The following is a 23,452-nucleotide window of genomic DNA, read 5'->3' as shown; positions in this document are numbered from 1 at the left end:
CGTGATTTATTTTCTTCCAAAAATCAACGACATATTTTTGTTTCATTTTCTAGGATCATGGAAATGCACTTTCTTCACAAAGCTCCAAATTTCTCCCCTGGCATCACCTCCAGTATGAGGTAAATCAAGATTAATTGCTGAAATGCGCGCGCGGGGGGGGGGGGGGGGGGGGGGGGGGAGGAGTAAGGCAAAACATATCAGCATGTTGTCATGTGTTTTGTTAAAGCATATGGGCAATCCTAGCCTTTGGTACCTATCATAAGCTTGTATTGTAAGTTTGTAACTCTCATATGGTGGTTGACGAGTTAGGTGATTTTGGTTGGTTGATGATACGGCTCAAACATGTCTACTTTTTTCAACATTTTTGGATAATTTTTCTCTTGAAACTTGCCCTAATGAATAAAAGCTAATTAGGGATGACACTCTTTCCAAAAAGATTTATTTGGTATTATCTATTTGTGTAGAAACCATGATGAAAAAAATATGTAAAAGTGCCATAGGAAGATTTGGACCAAAAAGACAGTAGAGTACATGGACATGGAACAACGTGGGGCCAAGGCACCCAACCCAGGTGCCTGGTGGCCTTCAACATCTAGGTGGGCGCATGGGCCCACCATGCACCTTCTGCCTCCTCTCTGGTAACCCGACTATATATTTTGATGGAAACGCTCTGCATATTTATCACAAAGTTTTTCTTGAGGCGGGCCGCCACTGTTGATCTTCTTCTCGGAAGCCTGTTGGAGACTTCACCCTGCCTTCGAAGAGGGGAAACTTCACCATCACCTCCGTCAACCCCTTCTCTATCATCGCCAACATGCTCTCTCCAACCATGTGATGAGAATTGTTTTCCTTGTGCTCTTTCAGCGTGTTACACAAAGTAGTAAAATACCCAAAGAACTCTATACACATATGCCTGCATTTTTCACTATTGCTTGCTTTCTTTCAAACAACTATCGGGTATTTACTACTTTGTGTAACTCTACTGCCACATACACCGCTCCATTCAGTAGATTATCATTGGTACTAATATTTTCTTCGAGCAAGTACTTGTTTTTATATGTGGTTGAATTGACAACCCAATAATGATAGAGTCTATAAGTATTCTCTCGCTCCCATCGCATCGAATAGAAATTAGGGTTGTTATATTTTGCAATGAAGACCGTTGTGATTCTGGGCAGCTGGCATGTTGACCAGCTTGTTGTCAGTTACTCATTTCTTTCGCAACTCTTCTAACCGAAAGAGGTGTGTTTTTCTTTCAAGAAACAAAGTAAATTCTTTCTCCCGAGATACAATAGAAAAGGTACTTTGTTGAGTTTGAAAAATAAGGGAAAAAAACAAGCTAAAACATTTTTTCTGCTGCATCTAGATAGAATTGAAGTGAACTATTGTCCAGAAAAGCACAAGGAAAAAAGATGCCACATATTTAATTCTCTTTGTTGGCTCCAAGATATGGATAGTGTCGTTTTTTCTGTTTCAGCCATTGTCATGTTTTTGTATTCAACCAACCACATATGAAACACACTGAAAACAAAGATGGGCCTAAAATGGCTGAAAACAACAATTTAATAATACTCCTTCACATGAAAGAGAGATGGGAGAAAGAGAAACTTTGATGAAATGAAAAAGAAGTCAAAACATCTCAGACGTGTTGTGATGTGTTCCATTAAAGGATGAACATGCTAGCATCGGCGCCTATCAGAAGGTCGGAAGCTCGTAGCTAGCATCATAGCATGTGATGTCTAACGATCATGGGTGACTGACATATGAGCCAGCTTGTTGTTGGCCACCCCTTTCTTTACGCAACTCTTAGAACGACATTGCAAGTTTTGTCAAAAAGTATAAAAAGAAAGAAATGAAACCTTTTCTTGCGAGATATAACGGGAAAAAAGAGCTTTGTTGAGTTGGAAAAATAAGAAAAGAAAACAGAAAAGCTAATACGGTTTTCTGCCGCATCATGGACTGAACAGAATTTGTTGGCCGCAAAAAGCACAAAGGGAAAAAAAATCTCTCTCTTCCTCCTTCCTTCCTTCCTTCCTTGCATACAAAATGCCAATGCCGATGCGAACGATGCTGCTCCGTCACCTCAGTCCCGCCTCCGCCCTACCCAATCCCCGGCGCTCCCCCGCCTCCTCGCCGCAGCGGATACCTGCGAGGGCCCGGCCACCGCCGCTGCATTCCGCCCGCACCACCGCGCTCCGGGCCCGGAGGACGCCCATGGCGGCCGGCGAGACCGGCGCCTCCGTCTCCGTCTCCGCCGCCGAGGCCGAGGCCGAGTCCACCCAGGTGCCCATCCTCCTCCCCCCTCCCCGCCTCTCTCTTTCCATTCCGAACCGCCCCCCGCTTTCGCCCCCATCCATTCCCGCCGAATCACATGGCCGCCCCCGCATGGCAGCCACACCACACGGTCGGCCTTGGCCCGCTGCTGCTCTGACAAAATGATGATGTCCTGATGTTGGGCTGTACCGCGCAGGCGTTCATGCCGGACGCCAGGGCGTACTGGGTGACGAGCGACCTCATCGCTTGGAACGTCGGCGAGCAGGAAGCGGCGTCCGTCTGCCTGTACGCCAGCAGAGCCGCCGAGATGGGCCTCTCGCCGTCGAATGGCGGCATCCAAGGTACGTTCTTTAGGCAGGCCAATTAAGCTCGTGTCAGATGCCGGCTCTCAGGCTGCCCTGAACCTGATGGTTGTGACTGACACCCGTCGCTGGTGTGATGATGTGGCAGGCTACGACTCCAAGGTTGAGCTGCAACCGGAGAGCGCCGGGCTCCCGGAAACCGTAAGACGTGCTATGGGTTCCCTTCGCTGTGATCATCTCTTGATTGTGCTTCATCAGTGTCCACTGATAAAGTTCAGTTTGTTGAACCTAGAGTGCTATTTGCGACATGTTTCAGGTGACCCAGAAGTTCCCCTTCATCAGCAGTTACAGAGCGTTCAGTGTCCCGAGCTCTGTCGACGTCGCCAGCCTCGTGAAATGCCAACTGGTCGTGGCTTCTTTTGGTGGTAATTCTTACTCTTTGCACCCTTACTTGCAGATTCAGAGATGAGTGTCAAATTCTCCAGAGAAGTTAAGAAACAAAGCAAGATCCTGACATACTTCTTGTGTGCAGCTGACGGGAAACACGTAGATGTTACAGGACTGCAGTTACCCGGCGTACTGGATGACATGTTCGCGTACACAGGACCGCTTGGTGCGGTTTTCAGCGAGGAATCCGTGAGCCTCCACCTTTGGGCTCCTACAGCACAGGTTTGGCTGCTAAAGAGGACGCGTTTTACCATCTCAAGTGTCGGCTCCAGTTCTGTACTGTTCCCACTTATATGTAAAATGTCCCCAATATATCTTGCAGGGTGTGAGTGTGTGCTTCTTTGATGGTCCAGCGGGCCCTGTGCTGGAGACGGTTCAGCTCGAGGAGTCAAATGGAGTTTGGAGTGTTACTGGACCAAGAGAGTGGGAAAACCGGTATTATTTGTATGAAGTCGACGTGTATCATCCAACCAAGGCGCAAGTTCTGAAATGTTTAGCTGGTGACCCGTATGCTAGAGGGTATGTGGCTATGCGCAGTTCAGTTATGTGTTCAGGGGGAAACCTTTTTTTTTATGAAAAAAAGTTCAGGGAGAGGAAGAAATTAACGTGTTGCTTATTTGATCAGCCTTTCCGCAAATGGCGCGCGGACCTGGTTGGTTGACATTAACAATGAAACACTGAAGCCAGCTTCCTGGGATGAATTGGCCGATGAGAAGCCAAAACTTGATTCCTTCTCTGACATAACCATCTACGAATTGCACATTCGTGATTTTAGGTAAATTTAGCTGCTTATTTACACAACTACAAATCTGGTGATTCATCTTTAGAACTTACCTGTCTGTTTCCTACCTGTCTGTTTCCTGTGCTTTTCAATTACAGCGCCCATGATGGCACAGTGGACAGTGACTCTCGTGGAGGATTTCGTGCATTTGCATATCAGGTCCTCAGAGTTGATTTACTAGATGTATTGCATTGCCTCTTTTCATCAGTGTCCCAAGCTGATTGCATTTTGGAACCTGTGGTACAGGCCTCGGCAGGAATGCAGCACCTACGGAAATTGTCTGATGCTGGTTTGACGCATGTGCATTTGTTGCCAAGCTTTCATTTTGCTGGCGTTGACGACATTAAGAGCAACTGGAAATTTGTCGGTAAGGAAATACTTTCTCTATATTTCACCAGACAACAAGGCACTGTTGAGCTTTTACTAGATATCTATCATTTTTTTGTTGGATAGCAATGAGTGACGACTATTTATAAGTACTTAATGGTTTAAACTGCACTTCTTCATTTTCGTCTTATTTACTTCAGAATGACTTATTTGGTTATATGGAACTTCATTTACTCTGGCAGATGAGTGTGAACTGGCAACATTCCCTCCAGGATCAGATAAGCAACAAGCAGCAGTAGTAGCTATTCAGGAAGAGGACCCTTATAATTGGGGGTATTCATTTCGCACTTCTTTTTCTCTCAAACATTCCAGATACTAATGTATCGTGATGGTGTTAATATAGGAAAGTTAGTTATGTTCTTGCTGGTAAAATATTCTTACATATGGTCATATGCATGCTAAAGGTATAACCCTGTACTCTGGGGGGTTCCAAAAGGAAGCTATGCAAGTGACCCTGATGGCCCGAGTCGCATTATTGAATACCGTCAGATGGTTCAGGTGTGTTTTCCTTTTTAACCCTGTGAATATGTGACCCTGCTTGTAAGATAGGATTCCAAAAGGAACTACGGTGCATTTGGACTACTTCCCAGAAAATTCATGTATTCTATATAAGACCACCAACTCGAATACGTGCTAACTTGGAGCGCTCAGCCTTTTGTAGTAATTGAAGGTGGTAAATGTGGTTAGCTCGATGCAGGATACATGTTACTTCTCTGATAAATTTTATACTGCAGGCCCTCAATCGCATAGGCCTTCGTGTTGTCATGGATGTTGTATACAATCATCTAGACTCAAGTGGCCCCTGCGGTATCAGCTCAGTGCTTGACAAGGTTGTTACCTTTGAAAATAATATTTTTATTCATAATTATTGCAGCTTAAATTACATCCATTGGTTTTCTTCCAATAAAGTTTACAACATTTCTTGGTCATGTTAGAAGTCAACTTAAACTATTATTCCATTCGAACTGGTCCACCCAAGAGCATTTTTATCACATATTTAAGTACCACCAGTCATGCTACATTGTGTACGAAGTGATAGAAATATATAAAATTCTTGTTCCAAAGAAATGGCAAGTAATAAAATGCTTACCCTCCTGTGTTCATTGTTCCAGAAATGTGCTTGTAGATCTAACAAAATACATGTCAATTGATCTGCTTTGACATGTTTTGACCTTTCTTATGTCTATTCTTTCTTTTTCTTTGTATGGGATATTTACAGATCGTTCCTGGGTACTATGTTAGAAGAGATACTAATGGCCAGATTGAGAACAGTGCAGCTATGAACAATACAGCAAGTGAGCATTTCATGGTTGATAGGTTAATCGTGGATGACCTTTTGAACTGGGCAGTAAACTACAAAGTGAGTTGGCTGTGGTAACAGTATTCTACTTATGTTACGGTAATACCATTCATTTCAGACTTACTGGTTCTAAGTGAGATCATCAGACTTGGTGGCTTAGTGCCATCAGCCACGTTATGCACAGGAAAATGCATGCATTCATGACAGAATTTACTTCTTCCCTTTCATATTGTCTGGACAGTTTCATGTTGTTTACATGATGTTCGTTCTCATAATGCTTACTAATCACCATATAATTGTTGCCTTAGATTGATGGGTTCAGATTTGATCTTATGGGCCATATCATGAAACACACCATGGTAAGTAAGCTCATATCCTCGATGAATTAAATATCATGTTGATTTTCTGCTTAAATACAATTTTTTGACCCCCATGATTTAGTAAAGTATTGCTCATCATCACTTCCACTAGAAAGAACATAGCAATTTCCTTGTTGTGACTACGTGGCCCATATGATCACAATGATTGCACGCATCTGGCTCCCTGTTTATTTTTCATTTTTGTTAAGAGCATCGCACTGCCTGCTGGATGACCTTTTTGTTTAATAAACACAGATGAGAGCAAAATCTGCTCTCCAAAGCCTTACAAGGGATGCACATGGAGTTGATGGTTCAAAAATATACTTGTAAGGAATGAGATTGCTCAGTATCATAGCAACCAGTTTCTATGGTAGCAGCACACATTCTCCTTGTATCGGGCTAATAAGGACAATTACATTGCCACAGGTATGGTGAAGGATGGGACTTCGCTGAAGTTGCACGCAATCAACGTGGAATAAATGGATCCCAGCTTAATATGAGTGGAACGGGGATTGGTAGGTAAGTCTTAATTTATTATCAACTGACTATCTCCCATCAGAAGTGAGTACCTTTCGGTGCTCATCAGCAACTTGTTGCTTATCGTATTTACATTTAAATTAACCAATTGGTCAATTTTGGAACATACCTCCAAACTATAACTAGATTTTACATTGAACGATAAAATAAGAGTCAAATTTATGTCTTAGCAGTCTCCTGTATTGTCAGAATTTTGAAGCTATGACACAAAAAACCGGAGCACAGTTTTATTCTAGTAAATAGCCAGTATGGGTAATTTATTTTGGTGTTTGTTCTACATCAATTATTTTTTCTATGCAACATAGTAAAATCCATACTGTCATACGTTGCAGCTTCAATGATAGAATCCGGGATGCTGTTAATGGGGGTAATCCATTTGGTAACCCACTACAGCAAGGCTTTAATACTGGTCTGTTCTTAGAGGTAATATTTGTATCCTTTATGCTGGTGCCCTTCCTGGAAATGAAAGTTATGATATGACATTTCAGTAACCAGTTTCTTGCTTTCATAATTCATAAGAATGCAGCAGTTACCTATTTTCCTCTCTTAATACAGTTTTCCTAAATTTGGGTAATTCTCTTGGGTTAAGCCATTTTCTCAAACTCATAGAGGTTCCTTTTTCTGTAAACAAGTCCCTGACTGTAGCTACATTAAGGTTCCTAACTTTCTATTAATTCGTGTTGTGCACCATTAGACCTCAGGACCTGTACCTCAGAGGCCATGTACTCAATTGTCGTCTATTTTTTTGCGAAAAAATGCAAAAGCCTTGCTTCTAGATGCCCGATAGAAGAAAAAGTTGTGTACAAGCCCAAGAGGGCAACACTCCATAAGTCAACACAACACCCTAAGTACTAGGCACTGCAGGAGGAGCACCGCCAGCCCAACCACCCCTGCTAATGCCCACTGTCTGGCCTCAACCTGGATAGTGGCGAGCAAGCTGGCAACTCTGGGCCTTTCATTTTTCAGCCACATGTTTTGTTATGGTCTCTGCTAGGGCTGGGCATGCATCCTCAGTTATGGAGTATTTTGGACGTTTATTGAACTAGTTAGCTACTATTTGGTGTGCCCTAGCTGGGACTTCGAGGTCTCAAAGTCTGAACTGGAGCTGTGATGCAGAGATGCACTTTACTACATTGTGTTTAAAATATTTCTAGATAAGCTCCCAGAATTACATAGTGTTAATTATTTGGTATTTGCCCTTTCGTGCAGCCGAATGGGTTTTATCAGGGCAATGAAGCAGATACCAGGCGCTCGCTCGCTACTTACGCTGACCAAATACAGGTAGGCTATCAGTATTCATGTTCCTATAAATTTTCCCACTGGTTGAATATTAATTTGCTTTTTACCTATCAATTTAATGCAAAATTGAATGTTATTAGTGTTCTGCTTAATAAGTTTGCCAGGCAAGATTCAATAATTTTCTTTTCCTTTTCTTTCAGATTGGACTAGCTGGTAATCTGAGGGATTATGTACTAATAACTCATACTGGAGAAGCTAAGGAGGGATCAGAAATTCACACTTTCGATGGATTACCAGTCGGCTATACTTCGTCCCCGATAGAAATAGTATGGCTATTGGTCTTTGAACTTCCAAAAATTAATTGTACTTGTAACACTTTCATTTGCTCACAGGAATAGCATAATTTACTCAATAGAAACAGTATGGCTATTGGTTCTGTACGTGTTTGAATTTTCCTCTTTAAACACTGCTACCAGTCATTATTTACTCACATACCTTACTGTTTTGTCCATTTCAGATAAACTATGTTTCTGCTCATGACAATGAGACTCTGTTTGATGTTATCAGTGTAAAGGTATGGCTTGTATCCTGTATATAAATACTCCCTTACTTTTTATGGAACGGAGGGAGTAACTAACTTGTATTATACTTCTTCCATCAATTATTACTGTCTAGTGATCATAATTTTCCTTTTTATGTTTTGCAAATCAGGAAACAAGACAGATTAGCATGAATATCTTTACATTTATATATATATATATATATATATATATATATATATATATAATGCAATGATGTTTTCTATCGCTAATACTGGTTGCTAAAATTAGTTAATTCTTTGGAAATTAAACTTTACATATATAAAGCAACAATGTAGTAAGATGAACTCAAAATTTCATGCGTTGATATACTTTTCAGAAGAAAGGAAGTTGCTCATTGATTCTTCTTTCGCAAGATGAACTCAAAATTTCATTTTCAAAACCTCTCTCTCACAATCTTAAATTCTCGAATTGTTTCTTTTGTTTGTTTCTGCAGACCCCAATGAACCTTTCAGTTGATGAGAGATGCAGGATAAATCATTTGGCCTCCAGCATGATGGCATTATCCCAGGTTTGTATGTAAACGGTATATGGATCATAGAACTTATAAACTCCCCAGAAATAAGTTGCTAAATTAAAGTAAAATGAGTAATATGGCAAGACCGATCTAGTAGCTCAGTAAGCTCAATCTTGAACTTGTCTCATGTGTGAACTTACTAATGATCAGGTTGTCTAATCTTAGTTTCATTTGTTTTCTTAGCATAATTAATAAATTCAGCACTTGGACTCTTTTGCTAGGATGTTTACAAGTAATCTGCATTGTGATAATCCAACCGACAAATGACACCATGATTTCACGTGATTTTGTATTTTTCTGCTTTTGTCATCTTCTCCTTTCTTCTGACCAAGTCATTTTTCCCATATGGAAGAATATGGTAGTGTCTATTTTAAAGAAAAAGTATTCTGTACTTTCATACATGTTCTATAACTTGAACTTTTGGAGTAGAGTCCTCAATTTTTTCAGCTTGTGCTTTCAGGGAATACCCTTTTTCCATGCTGGTGACGAGATACTAAGATCTAAGTCCATTGATCGAGATTCATACAACTCTGGTGATTGGTTTAACAAGTAATAAGCTGCCCTTTCTACCTTACTGAAAACAGCAGTTCTTCCCATGAACTAAAATGATTGAATTTTTATAGAGAGAAAACTAATTAAATGTTCTTGAAAAATAATTATTCTTGCCGCCTTCTTTACCATATATGAAGTAGAGGACAATAGTGTTAGAGTTATAATATAAGTCATGTACCCCTTTGTATTTATCCCGTTGTATAAGGGGTTTCCTGCATATGTTCCACACCTGTACATGTATATATATCGGCCTATGGCCTCATGGGAATACAAGTTGCATATTTCCCTAACATGGTATTAGAGCTAGGTCAATTTTTTTGCACGCTGCAACTCGTGCTGATTGATCCGCCCCGCGACGCCATTGTCCTCTGTGGCCGCCGCTCTGTGTTCCCGTCGTCGCTGCCTCTCCTCCCGATCGACTGGGCTGCTGCCTCTCCTCCCGCTAGGCTGCCGTGTGGATCGCCAAGCTGCTGTCCGCCTCCTGCCTCTCCTCCCGATCGGCCGCCGAGTGGATTGGATCGCCGGGCTGGGCTGCTGCTCGCCTCTCCTCCCGATCGACTCCGCCTCCTGCCTCTCCTCCCGATCGGCCGCCGAGTGGATTGCCAAGCTGGGCTGCTGTCCGCCTCCTCCCGATCGTGCCAGGTTGCTGCCGTCTGAGGTTGCCGCACCAGATCCCGCCCCCAGCTGCCCTTCTCGCTGGGTCTCGCCGGTTTCCTGTGCCGGATCCTGCTCCCAGCCGCCGTCCTCGTCCGGCCTCTGTTGATTTCGGATCTTTGCTAAAAAAAAAATGTCTGCTGCATCGGGCTATGTTGCTGTCCCTCGCTGTCCGGTGATCTTCGATGGTACTAACTACACCGAGTTCGCTGGCTTCATGCGCATTCACATGCGTGGCATCCGTCTCTGGGGCGTTCTTTCTGGCGAGGTCTGCTGTCCGCCACGTCCGGTTCCTCCGGTGGCCCCTACTCCGCCGACTCCCCTGGTTCTTCCTACGGATGCTAATCAGGCCGCCAAGGATGCGGCTAAGATTGCTGATGAGGCTGCTGATCGTGCCTATGATGAGAGGGCTTTGGCTTATGAGGAGGCTCTTCAGACGTATCATGGTGCTTTGTCTGTTTACACCCAGTGGCTTGATGATGATGCTCGTGCTGCAGCTGTTCTCACTGCTAGTGTTCTGCCTCAGTTTGCTTCTGAGTTTCTGGGTCTTCCTACTGTCTTTCAGATGTGGACCTGTCTTCGTCAGCGCTATGAGCCCTCTGGTGATGCCTTATACCTTTCTGTGGTTCGTCAGGAGCATGCTCTTCAGCAGGGTGACTCTACTGTTGATGACTTTTATGCACAGAGTTCTGCCATCTGGCGCCAGCTTGATTCTCTCCGCAGTGCTGGTTGTCGTACTTGCCCCTGCTGCCAGGCTGTCCAGGCCGATTTGGAATTTCATCGCGTCTACGAGTTCCTGTCTCGGCTCCGTAAGGAGTTTGAGCCCCGGCGTGCTCAGTTGCTTGCTCGTGGCCGTATTTCTCTCATGGAGGCGCTTTCAGAGATTCGTGCTGAGGAGACTCGCCTACGTGGTGCTGGTTTGCTGGAGGTTCCCTCTGTGCTCGCTACTCGGGTTTCTTCCACTCCACCTGCTGCACCGCCCCATTCTCGCTCGAGTGCTCCGCCGCTCTTGCCCACTCCTTCTGGAGGCTCAGGTCGCCCCCGTTCACATTGTGACTACTGCAACAATGATGGTCATATTGAGTCCCAGTGCTACACCAAGCGGAAACACCTGCGCAAGGCGCGATCATCAGGGACTTCGTCATCTCCCTCGCCAGCTTCAGCCATTGCTTTGACTGAGCAGGATATTCTGAGACTTAAGCGTCTGCTCGCGGCTTCAGGTTCTTCCTCGACGGGTACTGCTGGTTCTGTGACTGATGCTTCCCGCACTGAGCACCCGCCCTCTACACAGTCAGGTACATCCCCATGGGTTCTGGACTCTGGAGCTTCTTTTCATATGTCTTCTCATTCTTCCGCTTTGTCCTCTCTTCGATCGCTGGATTCTCCTGTTCATGTTTTCACTGCTGATGGTACTCCACTTTCTGTTGCTAGTAGAGGCCATCTTTCCACTCCTTCTTATTCTGTTCCTGATGTTGCTCATGTTCCTCGACTTACCATGAATCTGTTTTCTGTCGGTCAACTTACTGATTCTGGTTGTCGTGTCATCCTTGATGTTGACTCTTGTTCTGTCCAGGATCGTCGCACGCACACTCTGGTTGGGGCTGGCCCTCGCCGCCGTGATTCTCAGGGTCTTTGGGAGTTGGACTGGCTTCATGTTCCTTCCGCTGCCACCACCATCGCCAGTCCCTCCGCTGCTGTCGCCTCTGTTACTGGTTCCTTCAAGCAGTGGCATCATCGACTTGGTCATCTGTGTGGTTCTCGGTTATCGTCTTTAGTTCGTCGAGGTCTTCTGGGGTCTGTCTCAGGAGATGTCTCTTTAGAGTGTCAGGGTTGTCGTCTTGGCAAGCAGATTCAGTTACCATATTCACATAGTGAGTCAGTGTCTAAGCGTCCTTTTGATTTAGTCCATTCTAATGTATGGGGTCCGGCTCCTTTCGCTTCGAAAGGTGGTCATAAATACTATATTATTTTCATCGATGATTTTTCTCGTTACACATGGCTTTATTTCATGACTTCTCGTAGTGAGGTGTTGTCTATTTATAAGCGTTTTGCTGCCATGGTTCATACTCAGTTCTCTTCACCCATTCGTGTTTTTCATGCTGACTCCGCTGGCGAGTATATTTCTAAGATGTTGCGTGGTGTCCTTGCTGAGCAGGGTACTCTTGCCCAGTTCTCTTGTCCTGGTGCTCATGCTCAGAATGGCGTGTCTGAGCGCAAGCATCGTCACCTTCTTGAGACGGCTCGTGCGATGATGATCGCCGCCTCTCTTCCGCCTCATTTTTGGGCCGAGGCTATCTCCACTTCTGCCTATCTCATCAACCTTCAGCCGTCCGCTGCTTTGCAGGGTGGTGTTCCTTTTGAGCATCTTTTTGATCGTTCTCCCGATTATTCGATGCTTCGCTTGTTTGGTTGTGTTTGCTATGTTCTTCTTGCACCTCGCGAACGCACCAAACTGACTGCTCAGTCTGTTGAGTGTGTCTTCTTAGGCTACAGTGATGAACATAAAGGCTATCGTTGTTGGGATCCTATCGGTCGTCGGATGCGTATCTCTCGAGACGTGACTTTTGATGAGTCTCGTCCTTTCTACCCACGCCCGTCTTCATCGATTTTTTCTGTGGAGGATATCTCTTTCCTCACTTTTCCTGACTCACCTATCACCCCCGTCGCGCCTGTGCCTATTCGTTCCACTCCCTCTGCTTCTCCTCCCCTCGTCGATTTGCAGCCACCATCTTCCCCGGTCTCCTCACCTAGCATGTCCCCGGATTCTACACCTTCATCTCCGGTGACTTCTTCGTCGCCACCCCCCGATTCTACCTTGGCGATTCCTCCTTCTATTGTTCCATCTTTTCCTCAGCATTACACTCGTCGTTCACGACCTGTGGATGCTTCCTTGGATGAGTCGTCTTCTTCCTCTCAGCCTACTTATGGCTTGCGTCCTCGTCCTCGTCCGCCTGTTGATCGCTTTGGATTTCCCACCGCTGGTGCTGCTGTTCTTGAGCCGACTTCTTACCGTCAGGCTGTTGTTCATCCTGAATGGCAGTTTGCGATGGCAGAGGAGATTGCTGCTCTTGAACGCACTGGCACCTGGGATCTTGTTTCTCTTCCTCCCGGAGTCCGTCGCATCACTTGTAAGTGGGTCTACAAGGTTAAGACTCGCTCCGATGGTTCTCTTGAGCGTCACAAAGCTCGTCTCGTGGCTCGTGGTTTTCAGCAGGAGCATGGTCGTGATTATGACGAGACTTTTGCTCCTGTGGCCCATATGACCACTATTCGTACACTTCTTGCCGTTGCATCTGCACGCCACTGGTCTATATCTCAGCTTGATGTTAAGAATGCCTTTCTTAATGGTGAGCTGCGTGAGGAGGTGTACATGCAGCCACCCCCTGGGTATTCTGTTCCTGATGGCATGGTCTGTCGTCTTCGTCGCTCTCTCTATGGCCTTAAGCAAGCCCCTCGCGCCTGGTTTGAGCGCTTTGCCTCTGTGGTCACTACTGCTGGTTTTTCAGCAAGTGATCATGATCCAGCCTTGTTTATTCACCTTTCTCCTCGTGGTCGGACTCTTCTTCTTCTTTATGTTGATGACATGGTCATCACTGGGGATGACCCCGAGTATATTGCCTTTGTAAAGGCCCGTCTTAATGAGCAGTTTCTTATGTCTGATCTTGGACCTCTTCGCTACTTTCTTGGGATTGAAGTCTCTTCTACCTCTGATGGTTTTTTTATATCCCAGGAAAAGTATATCCAGGATCTTCTTGCTCGTGCTGCTCTTACTGACGAGCGCATTGTTGAGACTCCTATGGAGCTCAATGTTCACCTCCGGGCTACTGATGGTGATCCTCTTCCTGACCCGACGCGTTATCGTCATCTTGTTGGCAGTCTTGTCTATCTAGCTGTCACTCGTCCGGACATCTCTTATCCGGTTCATATTCCGAGTCAGTTTGTCTCTGCTCCCACATCGGTTCACTATAGTCATCTCCTTCGTGTTCTCCGATATCTTCGGGGCACGATCTCTCACCGTCTATTCTTTCCTAGCTCCAGTTCTTTACAGCTTCAGGCCTATTCGGATGCTACGTGGGCTAGTGATCCTTCTGATCGCCGTTCACTTTCTGCTTACTGTGTTTTTCTTGGTGGTTCTCTCATTGCCTGGAAGACGAAGAAACAGATTGCAGTTTCCCGTTCGAGTGCTGAAGCTGAGTTGCGAGCCATGGCTCTTTTGACGGCAGAGGTGACTTGGTTACGGTGGTTACTTCAGGATTTTGGTGTTTCTATCACTACACCGACTCTGCTCTTATCTCACAGTACAGATGCTATTAGCATTGCGCGCGATCCTGTGAAGCATGAGCTCACCAAGCATATTGGTGTTGATGCTTTCTATGTGCGCGCTGCTGTGCAGGATCAGGTTATTGCTCTTCAGTATGTGCCTTCCGAGTTACAGTTGGCAGATTTCCTGACGAAGGCCCAGATTTCCTGACGAAGGCCCAGACTAGAGCACAACATGGCTTTTATCTCTCCAAACTCAGTGTTGTTCATCCACCATGAGTTTGAGGGGGGGTGTTAGAGTTATAATATAAGTCATGTACCCCTTTGTATTTATCCCGTTGTATAAGGGGTTTCCTGCATATGTTCCACACCTGTACATGTATATATATCGGCCTATGGCCTCATGGGAATACAAGTTGCATATTTCCCTAACAAATAGTAGTTCTGTAGCATCTTTAACTGCGCGGTAATGTTCTGTTTTCTTTTTGCTAAGGCTTGATTTTACCTATGAAACAAACAATTGGGGTGTTGGGCTTCCTCCAAGTGAAAAGAACGAAGATAATTGGCCCCTGTAAGTTTTTGAACTTTTACATCTTTTGTTACCATCATGGTTTTATTATGTATTTGGCCATGTCCTTTTGATAAAGTGAAGAACTTAAATGAGCATTTCCTTTCAAGTTCTAAACATGCATTTGATAGTTCAAAATTTCAAATGGAAACTATTTTGCAGGATGAAACCAAGATTGGAAAATCCATCTTTCAAACCTGCAAAAGGACACATTCTTGCTTCCCTAGACAGTTTTGTTGATATCTTGAAGATCAGATACTCATCTCCGCTTTTTCGTCTTAGTACAGCAAGTGACATTAAGGTACATGTATTCTTCATTTCTTTGCCAGCAAATTAGTTTGAACTTCCTTTCAGACCGCTGAAGTGCTAGTGTAGACAAAGTTTCTTTTTTCTTTTTATTGATATCATGGTGAAATTATATGACATGAATGTAATTTACTGTGGGAGCTATCTAACTGAGAGTGTGAAACAAAAGTTTTTTTTTTTTATTGATATCATGGTGAAATTATATGACATGAATGTAATTTACTGTGGGAGCTATATAACTGAGAGTGTGAAACAAATGTATGTTTACATTGATCCCACAGTTGAAAATGAATGATCACCTGGAAACTAGAGACAAAGATAATCCTGCTGGAACATGTGGACACAGCTCCACCCTGTACTACAACAAATGATCTAGTAGCTGCAAGCAACTCGCGCAAGAAAGCTATGACTTTTTATTCAGTATTACCTCAGTTCCACAATATCTATCGTGCACGCACACATTGGGGGAGGGGTGGAAATGCTCACACGGTAGATATTGTGGAAGAGGAGTGAGTAATATCTATCGAATTGATCTGTTCCGTAGATCTGACTGTATTCCTGTCGTATTTCAGCAAAGGGTTCGCTTTCACAACACAGGGCCCTCCTCAGTCCCAGGTGTTATTGTCATGGGCATTGAAGATGCACGAGATGAGAAGCCCGAGGTGGCTCAGTTAGATGCGAAGTAAGTCACACTTGATGTATTTATGTTTTGCAAGATGAACATAGTGTAGTCTTGAGAAACATGCCACTCTGTATTATTACTCGGTAAAAGAGCAGTAGTGTCCGTCCGTAGCTCAGTGTGGGGCAAGAGAAGCTCTCAATGTTATGTGCTGTAGCTAACTAACTAACTGTCACTCTGTGCAGCTTCTCTTATGTTGTAACTGTCTTCAATGTGTGTCCGCACGAAGTATCCATGGATATTCCAGCCCTCGCTTCAATGCGGCTTGAATTGCATCCTGTGCAGGTAACTGTTCTGAGCTGTTTTCGACTTTAGGTTTGTTGGTTCTGTACCCTGACATCGTTGCTAGACCTTTCACATTTTTCTCTTTTTGCAAGTGTTGAACTTTAACATTGGGGAAACTGACAACTGACAAACTTTTTAGAAGCAAGTTGACACACTTTTCTTGTTGTGGTTTTGCTTGCTAGCGTTTCATGCTTAGAGTGAAACATTGCACACCCTATAACAGCTGACCATGTCTGAGCCTGATAGTCCAGAGTTTCAGTATCCTAAAACACAATTAATCATCAACCCAAAAAGTTGTGGAACTGGGAGAGCAATTTTCTGAATATGCAATGGCTATTCTGGACTTTTTCAGGTGAATTCATCAGATGCTTTGGTGGGGAAATCTGTGTACGAGGCCGCGACGGGCAGGTTCACTGTGCCCAGAAGAACCGTGTCAGTCTTTGTTGAACCTCGGTGTTGATGCCTCCTTGGTTTCAACACGAGGCTCTGTTCTACAAGTTGTCGAAGCAACCGAAGATCTTTCTGTTTTCGTGTTGAAGTAAATAATAACTGAAGAATAAGAGAGGAGAGGCGCTGCTGCCTGCCGGATTACACTGCTGAAGGAACAAACCCAAGAATAAGAAGCTTGGCTTATGTATATGTATGTATAGTGCCCAAGCTGCCAAGTCATGGCTTTGTTTTCTGATCCATTTTGATTTTATATATCAAAAGGAAAACATGTATATCGTGTTATAAGTATTGTATAACATGCATCGGTTAAATAAGAAAGCATAATGATTTGTACTGTACTGCCTTTTTACTCTGTATATTGTTATTATTCATTAAAGAAATAAAGCACAATTTCTCTGATACTAGCATAGTACCCATGCGTTGCTACATAGCTATAACGGAAAAAACGAGGATAGGAATTTGTCAAATGAGGACACCGATTAACTTTGGCTCGACGACCAACAAACAGGCAGTGGTTTGATGCATGAATGTAGAGTAAACATAATAGTTCAATGCATGAATTTAGAGATGGAATGGCCAAATGAGTACACACAGACATGCAAAAGTTGTGGCCACACGTACTACTAAGTGTAAAGTAGGGGAAGTGAACTCACTGCGAACTCAAAATTTTATAAGTTGGAAAGATATATTTTCATTGAAGACAAATAATTGAGTGTCAATTTCTTGAGAGGAGGTGATCAGGAGGGAACTTCCACATCCTCTCCAGCCACTGACGCCGCAATGGTTTCCCATGGCCTCCGCCGTACTCAATGAGCGAACCCCGGATTTGAGTGTCCCAGTCCATGTCTCGTAGGGTATTCAAGTTCTTTGTCGTCAGTGAAGTTAAGGCATTGATGACAATGGGAGTAATTCTTCCTTGGTTGTTGCTACGTTGGTGTCCTTCCTCGGAGCGACGTCAATGAGGCAGAGGATGAACGAGGTTTGTAAGGGTGCTTGTTTTTCAAGGACTTGACTATAATTTATTATTCTTGTAAGGGTTAATTTTATTTAATATATGGCCTTCGGCCTTTTCGTGAAAAATACCTCTATTTGATTTCAACATTTTTGTGTTACGTTGCATTAAAATTGTTGTCTCTTGATCCAGTGGCGGAGCTACGTGTTAGCTGTGGGGTCGGCCGACCCCACAGCTTTTCAGCAAAATAGCCTAAAAATACTGTATAGTCACTGTTCATTGTGAAGAAAAAATTCAGAAAATGAACAATGAACCCACAGATTTTTAGGCTGGCTTCGCCGCTGTCTTGATCGGCTACTACCATGATCAATTGGTTACACCGAGTTCCGAGTCAACCAACGTACCCTAACTCTAGCCGCCACCAAGTCTCATCCACACTGACGATGCGGTCCACTTCCTCTGTATCTGGCAGTTCATCGGCGGTCAGAGAACTGGGGACTTGTCCCTTTCATTTTCTTCTTAGTTCTTGTTTCCCTTAGTTGTTTCCCTGGAGATGAGGCGGTGACGGTGATGGTCGCGTTGGAATAAGGTCTCTGCATGCTCTCCCTGCCTCGACGACGTCCAATCCAACGCCGACGAAGGGCATTGAGGGTAGGTGTTGCTAGATTTGTTGGATCTCTTTATATCTTGATAGCTAGTGTGTCTATCAAGGGAAACATTTGGCTCGGTATTAATGCGGTGACTTTGACCTCCTCTCTTGAGTTGTTATACAGCATGTCTCGGTTTCTCCAACCCTCTGGATTGGTGGTGAAGGATTGCAAGCCCTTCGTTGTGTGGGGTGATGCCCCAACCAATATACCTTGAGCGATTACTAAATCTCTTTTAGTTGTGATGATTACTATGGTCTTCAACACCTGATACGGTGAGGCGCTGGCGGGTATCGCTTCAGCTTACTATTGGTTCAATTCATTTTTCAAGCCGAAGGAAGAAGATATCCAATGTGTTTTCTATATCAGATAAATTTTACATTAGCTACTTGCCGTTTAAAGTATACAATTTAACTTTATGTTTTGCTGGTTGTTTTGTGTCTTTTTGTCTTTTGATTATACTATCTACTGTTTTTCATGATACTTCCTCGGTTACAATTTTTTTAAAGTTCTAGGGGTTTGTCCTAAGTTAAACATTTCTTAAGTTTGACCAAGCCTCTAAAAGAGTACTAATATCTAAAACAACAAATTAGCCTCGTTACACTCACCATAATGTATTATTTTCATACTATGATCAAACTTAAAAATGTTTTGACCACAAACTCCAGAAGTTCAAATATTTCGAAACGGAGGGAGTAATATCTAGTGATAAGATCTCTTTGAGGCCTTGAGGGTCTCTAACAAAAAAAAACTCTCTCTAATCGAATCGGTGTCTCCACGACGCCCCGCTCGGCGCTCGGCCTCGCTGCTCTCTCTCCCTCCCTGTCTCGGCGCCGCCGCGGCCATCGATCGACCTCGAAGGAGGCGCGGCCTGCAGCCTCCACCTTCGCCCAGTCAAGGTGAGCTCCCTCCAGCGATTCCCCACCTCCTCTCTGTTCATTCGCCCGAGACGTACACCTCTGCCGCCGACCGCTAGCTAGGGTTTCCTAGGCCGGGGGAAGGGGATAGAGAGCTACAGCAGCAGGTGGGGGAAAGAGGGGAAGCGCCGTATACAGATCGCCTTTGCTTGCTGCAGCGCCGGCCGCCACAACGGCGCCGCCGCCGGGCCCCTGCTCCAGGCACCGGTTGGAGGAGGTCACTGCAGATGTGGGATTCAGAGATTGCATAGTTCAGTTAGAATGTTGTGTGATCAGTTCCACTCATGAAAACGAAATTCGGGGCCTGTGCTCCTTTGGGTTTTCTTGAAAAAGAAAAAAAAAGTTCAGTTAGAATTGTTGAGATCCAATTTTCTTCCCTATGAAAGTTTAGGAACCCGGTGTCTGAAGAAACGTTTCTTCAGACTAAGCAAGTTACTTTACTTCTTACAGTTACAAGACTTTGTTTCGAGCGATGGTGAAGCTTTCATGTTGACGTCGGTGCGGTCTTTGTAGTTCGTTGCAGACTTGCAGGGTTCGATCTCTGTTAATTATTCATCTATGCGATCTGGGGTCTGGATGTATAGTGATGAAGCTGGCAATTTAGCACCCTGCTTGCTAATACTTGCTACTGTCCTTCTGCCGATCTGTTATTAGTTACTACTGTTATGGAGTATCCTAGGATGCTAGCATGTAACCATACTGATCTGTATGGTGATAACATAACTTTTTTCAACTAGTTTGTTTACTCCATTTTTGGGACAAAGGCAGGCAGGCCCTCTACTGATTTCATTAAGAGAAAGAGTAGCAGGTTCAATATTTGAATTCTTTCTCTTGTTGCTTTCTGGGTTTCAGAGTCTGGTAGCAGGATTCAGTTTAAGTTTGATTCAAGGCGTAAAAGCGAAATTTAAAATCAGCTTTTCCTTATTATCATTTACTTAACGGAAATGGGGAAAATCTGGTGAGATGCCTGTTGCTAAGTTACCTTCTAACGGCCTAATGTGCCAATACTTTTCTATATCACGTTCAAAGAAAAACAGAGGTTTTGTGGCATTACCTATCCTGAATTAATTTCTCTTGTTTTTATCTTGGCAGTTTCTAAAACAATCACATGTCCAAGGCACGCAACGCCTTAGTTGTCACTGGGTTGGTGATCTTTGCTGGTACTGGCCTAGCATTTCCCTTCTACTTTGTGTAAGTGAGTTTGTTTCTCATCTTTCTAACACTGGTTGAGAAACGTAGATAGACATGTCGTGTGCATTGGCTGGCGTTTCTTTCTGTAACCTTTATCCATTTCTTACCCCCAGGAAATCAAAGAACAGGCCTATTATCGATTCAACGAAGCCCCTGCCGCCGCAGGCTACTTTCCGAGGACCGTATGTGAACACTGGATCGCGCGACATAGGGCCTGATCACACCGAGTACCCCAAGAAGTGATATGTATTTCCATCTTGTTTTCTCTTTGTTTTTCAACGGGCATGCAGAAAGCCGGTGAGTGGAACCCTGTAATGTTGATAACCGGCTCGTGATGCCGGGCAACGCGATTGCAGTGGTAGATTAGCTTCGGTTTGAGGTGTTATGTGCAGAACACATGCATATGTGCGTAGTTCTTCATGAACTGTAAGCGCTTTTGATCATTTCTTGTGCTCCAGTGACTACTACTTGCAAAGCGCTGTGCCGCTGTACCTTTGTTTTAGGCAATAATAAATAAATAAAATGTCGAAGGTGCTCACCCTCCGTTTCATATTACTTCGCACATTATAGTTTTGTTTTTAAGTCAAACTTGTGAGACCAAATTTATAGGAAATAAATCAACATCTAAAATACAAAATAAATACAAGATGAAAATATATATCCCATAATGGATCTACCGATATTGATTGGTATTGTGAATGTTGGTTTTTTCATATACGTATACCCCAAGAAGTGATATGTATTTCCATCTTGTTTTCTCTTGTGTTTTCAGCGAGCATGCAGAAAACCAGTGAGTGGAACCCTGTAATGCTGATTTAATAGCGAGGTGGTGATAATCGGCTCGTGATGCTGGGCAACGCGATTGCAGTGCATTAGCTTCGGTTTCAGGTGTTATGTGCAGAACACATACATGTGTACGCAGTTCTTCATGAATTGTAGGCTCTTTTGATCGTTTCCTGTGCTCCAGTGACTATTCCTTCCAAAGCGTTGTGCCGCTATAGGCTATACCTATGTTAGGCAATAAAAAAAATGTTGGGTTTGCGTTGCTGAAGGTGTGAGGCCATAGATGATACTCCCTCCGTTTCATACTACTCCCTCCTTTTCTAAATATATGATGTTTTGGTAGTTCAAACTGAACTATCAAAACGTCGTACATTTAGGAATGGAGGGAGTATATTAATTTCGTATTAATTCAAACTTTGTGAATTAATACAAAATGTTTTTTGCAGGAATATGAAAGTATGAACATCAACATCTAAAGTACCAATAAATACAGTATGATTATGTTTTTTGCAGGAATATGAAAAAATGTTCCACAACGTATCTAATGATATTTTTGGTATTGTGAATGTTGTTTCTTTAAACCTAGTCAAACTTCACTAATTTTGAACTACAACAAAACTAATATGTGAAAATATGAAACGGATGGAGTACGGTAAAAAGTAAAATGATCATAATCAAGACTAAGAAGGTTTGTTAACAGTACTATTTTGTTGCTCTTATTTTTTTTTCTTAATTTAGTTTGGACAGGGGAGCTAGGTTTTACACTGATGCCCAGAGCCTTGCGGTGTTATCCAATGAATCAAGGTTAGAACAACCCCAGCTACTGTATCCCTAAATAAACTATTGTTTATGAAAAGTTGATGCAAAAATAGCCTTCAACAGCTCTCGTAAAGCCGGAAAAATTTACGGGATCCTTCGGAGTTACCTGGAGCCTCCCGGGCCCAGAACCCCCGGCTAGCCTCCAAGCTTTACAGAAGGATAGCAGCCTGCAGCAGCTCCTTCGAGTTGTGGCTGTATGAAATGGGATGGCTCCGTTTCACACTACGGTGGATTGGAGTAATCTCATTTGCTCAACTAGGTTTTATATATTTCTCCCCTCAAAGTAAAGAATTTGTCTATTTTTGTTACTCCCTCCGTCCCAAAATAAGTTAGTACAAAGTTGAGTCACTTATTTTGGGACGAAGAGAGTATTTGTTTGACTTGCCTTTGTTTCGTTTACACTACTCCCTTCGTTTTGAAATTATTATCGTGGTTTTAATTGAGATTACTATATAAAATATCTATTGTAAAAGAGGAGTTGGTAGGTTCGCCTCACCTCCCACCACCTCCTCCACACTAGTTTTTCTCCCCTCTTACTAAAAACCGATCGGTTCGTTCGACCCTCCTGGTTGTTTTTTCCACATCCCTCTACTTGTTTTTTCTCTCCGTGCCCCTGGTTTGGAATAATCTAAACGAAACCGGTATTTTTTTCTTTTCTTGTCCTACTAAAAATCATGTCCTACATTAACTCAATCAGATTTTGTCAAAACTATGTCCTACATTAACTCAATCAAATCGAAGCAAATCTCATGAAAACATCAACTGGATCAAAAATTTCCTTGTCTTTCCCTACCTATACCCAAATCAAATTCAAATCTTACCATAACCTCACCTAAATCAAAACTTTTATTGTATTTCCCTACCCATACTCAAATCAAATCTTACCAAAATCTAGAATATGGAGGGTTTAAAGTATATATGGGAAACGATTAGTGTTGAATCATTGGAGTATGTGTGCCCCAGTTGCAACGCGTGAGCAATTAGCTAGTAATAACAACATGGTAGTTAAGCAAACTCAAGTGAGGTGAAAATTATGGTTGTGGTATGAGTGGAAGGAGTCATCAAATCTATGGGTCGGCATGGATAACCCTTGTGACAAGCAAGACCTTAACCTCTTCTATGCCTCCACATCAATCACCATCGGGAAGGTTGCCAAGGCGCCTTTTTGGGATGCACCTTGGATCACTGGCCGGAAGCCTAAAAGATTGCCCCTCTCATATCCGAAGCTTCTACTAGAAAGAATTGGAAGATAAAGGAGGCTCTCTTCGAGGATGCTTGGGTCTCCAAGGACAAGATATCAGCCAACTTTACTTTGGAGCACATCCACCAATTTGTGGCCTTATGGACATCCATTCATGACTTCCACCTTGATGAGCATGCCGAGGACGACATCATGCCGGAGCACACAAGCAATGGGCAATGCTTCGCGGCCTCTGCCTATGTGGCACAATCCTTCAGAAGAACTTTCTACTCTCACAGGGAGAACTCTGTTTGGAAGGCTTGGGCGCCCCCAAAAGTCAAGTTCTTTACTTGGTCGGCCACTCAAGATAAGATTTGAATCACCGATAGATTGGCAAAGCGAGGATGGCCAAATTGTGGTCTTTGTCCTCTTTGTAAGCGGGAACAAGAATCCGGAGCACACCTATT

At 43.6% G+C, this 23,452-nt stretch overlaps 3 protein-coding genes across 5 annotated transcripts; all 3 read left to right on the top strand.

Moving 5' to 3' along the window:
• Positions 1–1,993: 1,993 nt before the first annotated feature.
• LOC109784392 (pullulanase 1, chloroplastic) lies at positions 1,994–16,834 on the top strand. Of its 2 annotated transcripts, XM_020342981.4 has the most exons (27): positions 2,018–2,283; positions 2,471–2,615; positions 2,725–2,777; positions 2,893–3,001; positions 3,109–3,245; positions 3,346–3,542; positions 3,649–3,798; positions 3,903–3,963; positions 4,051–4,171; positions 4,374–4,464; positions 4,596–4,689; positions 4,926–5,021; positions 5,411–5,551; positions 5,800–5,850; positions 6,106–6,176; positions 6,277–6,369; positions 6,720–6,810; positions 7,597–7,668; positions 7,827–7,952; positions 8,144–8,200; positions 8,662–8,736; positions 9,203–9,291; positions 14,702–14,779; positions 14,939–15,077; positions 15,655–15,764; positions 15,947–16,046; positions 16,399–16,834. In XM_020342981.4, the coding sequence occupies exons 1-27, from the start codon at positions 2,047–2,049 to the stop codon at positions 16,504–16,506; spliced, it is 2,892 nt and encodes a 963-aa protein (XP_020198570.3). In that variant the 5' UTR covers positions 2,018–2,046; the 3' UTR covers positions 16,507–16,834. The 2 variants fall into 2 exon arrangements, with proteins under 2 accessions (XP_045086687.1, XP_020198570.3); XM_045230752.2 differs by having other exon boundaries at positions 1,994–2,283; positions 3,903–4,171.
• LOC141028118 (uncharacterized) lies at positions 9,969–11,646 on the top strand. Its single transcript, XM_073506009.1, has 2 exons — positions 9,969–11,243; positions 11,522–11,646. Exons 1-2 carry the CDS (start codon positions 10,082–10,084, stop codon positions 11,566–11,568), a joined length of 1,209 nt encoding a protein of 402 aa, XP_073362110.1. The 5' UTR covers positions 9,969–10,081; the 3' UTR covers positions 11,569–11,646.
• A 2,016-nt stretch (positions 16,835–18,850) lies between the features above and the next one.
• On the top strand, positions 18,851–20,755 carry LOC109784389 (uncharacterized). 2 transcript variants are annotated; one of them, XR_005764559.3, is made up of 3 exons: positions 18,851–18,994; positions 20,105–20,207; positions 20,317–20,512. XR_005764559.3 is itself a non-coding variant. In XM_020342976.4 (3 exons), exons 2-3 carry the CDS (start codon positions 20,121–20,123, stop codon positions 20,444–20,446), a joined length of 213 nt encoding a protein of 70 aa, XP_020198565.1. In that variant the 5' UTR covers positions 18,851–18,994; positions 20,105–20,120; the 3' UTR covers positions 20,447–20,755. The 2 variants fall into 2 exon arrangements, 1 of the variants encoding a protein (XP_020198565.1); XM_020342976.4 differs by having other exon boundaries at positions 20,105–20,203; positions 20,317–20,755.
• The last annotated feature ends 2,697 nt before the right edge of the window (positions 20,756–23,452 follow it).

The sequence above is a fragment of the Aegilops tauschii genome, chromosome 7, assembly GCF_002575655.3.
Source record: "Aegilops tauschii subsp. strangulata cultivar AL8/78 chromosome 7, Aet v6.0, whole genome shotgun sequence".
Classification (NCBI taxonomy): Eukaryota; Viridiplantae; Streptophyta; class Magnoliopsida; order Poales; family Poaceae; genus Aegilops; species Aegilops tauschii.
The sequence above is the reverse complement of the archived record's forward strand: the minus strand, read 5'-3'. Positions and strand labels throughout refer to the sequence as shown.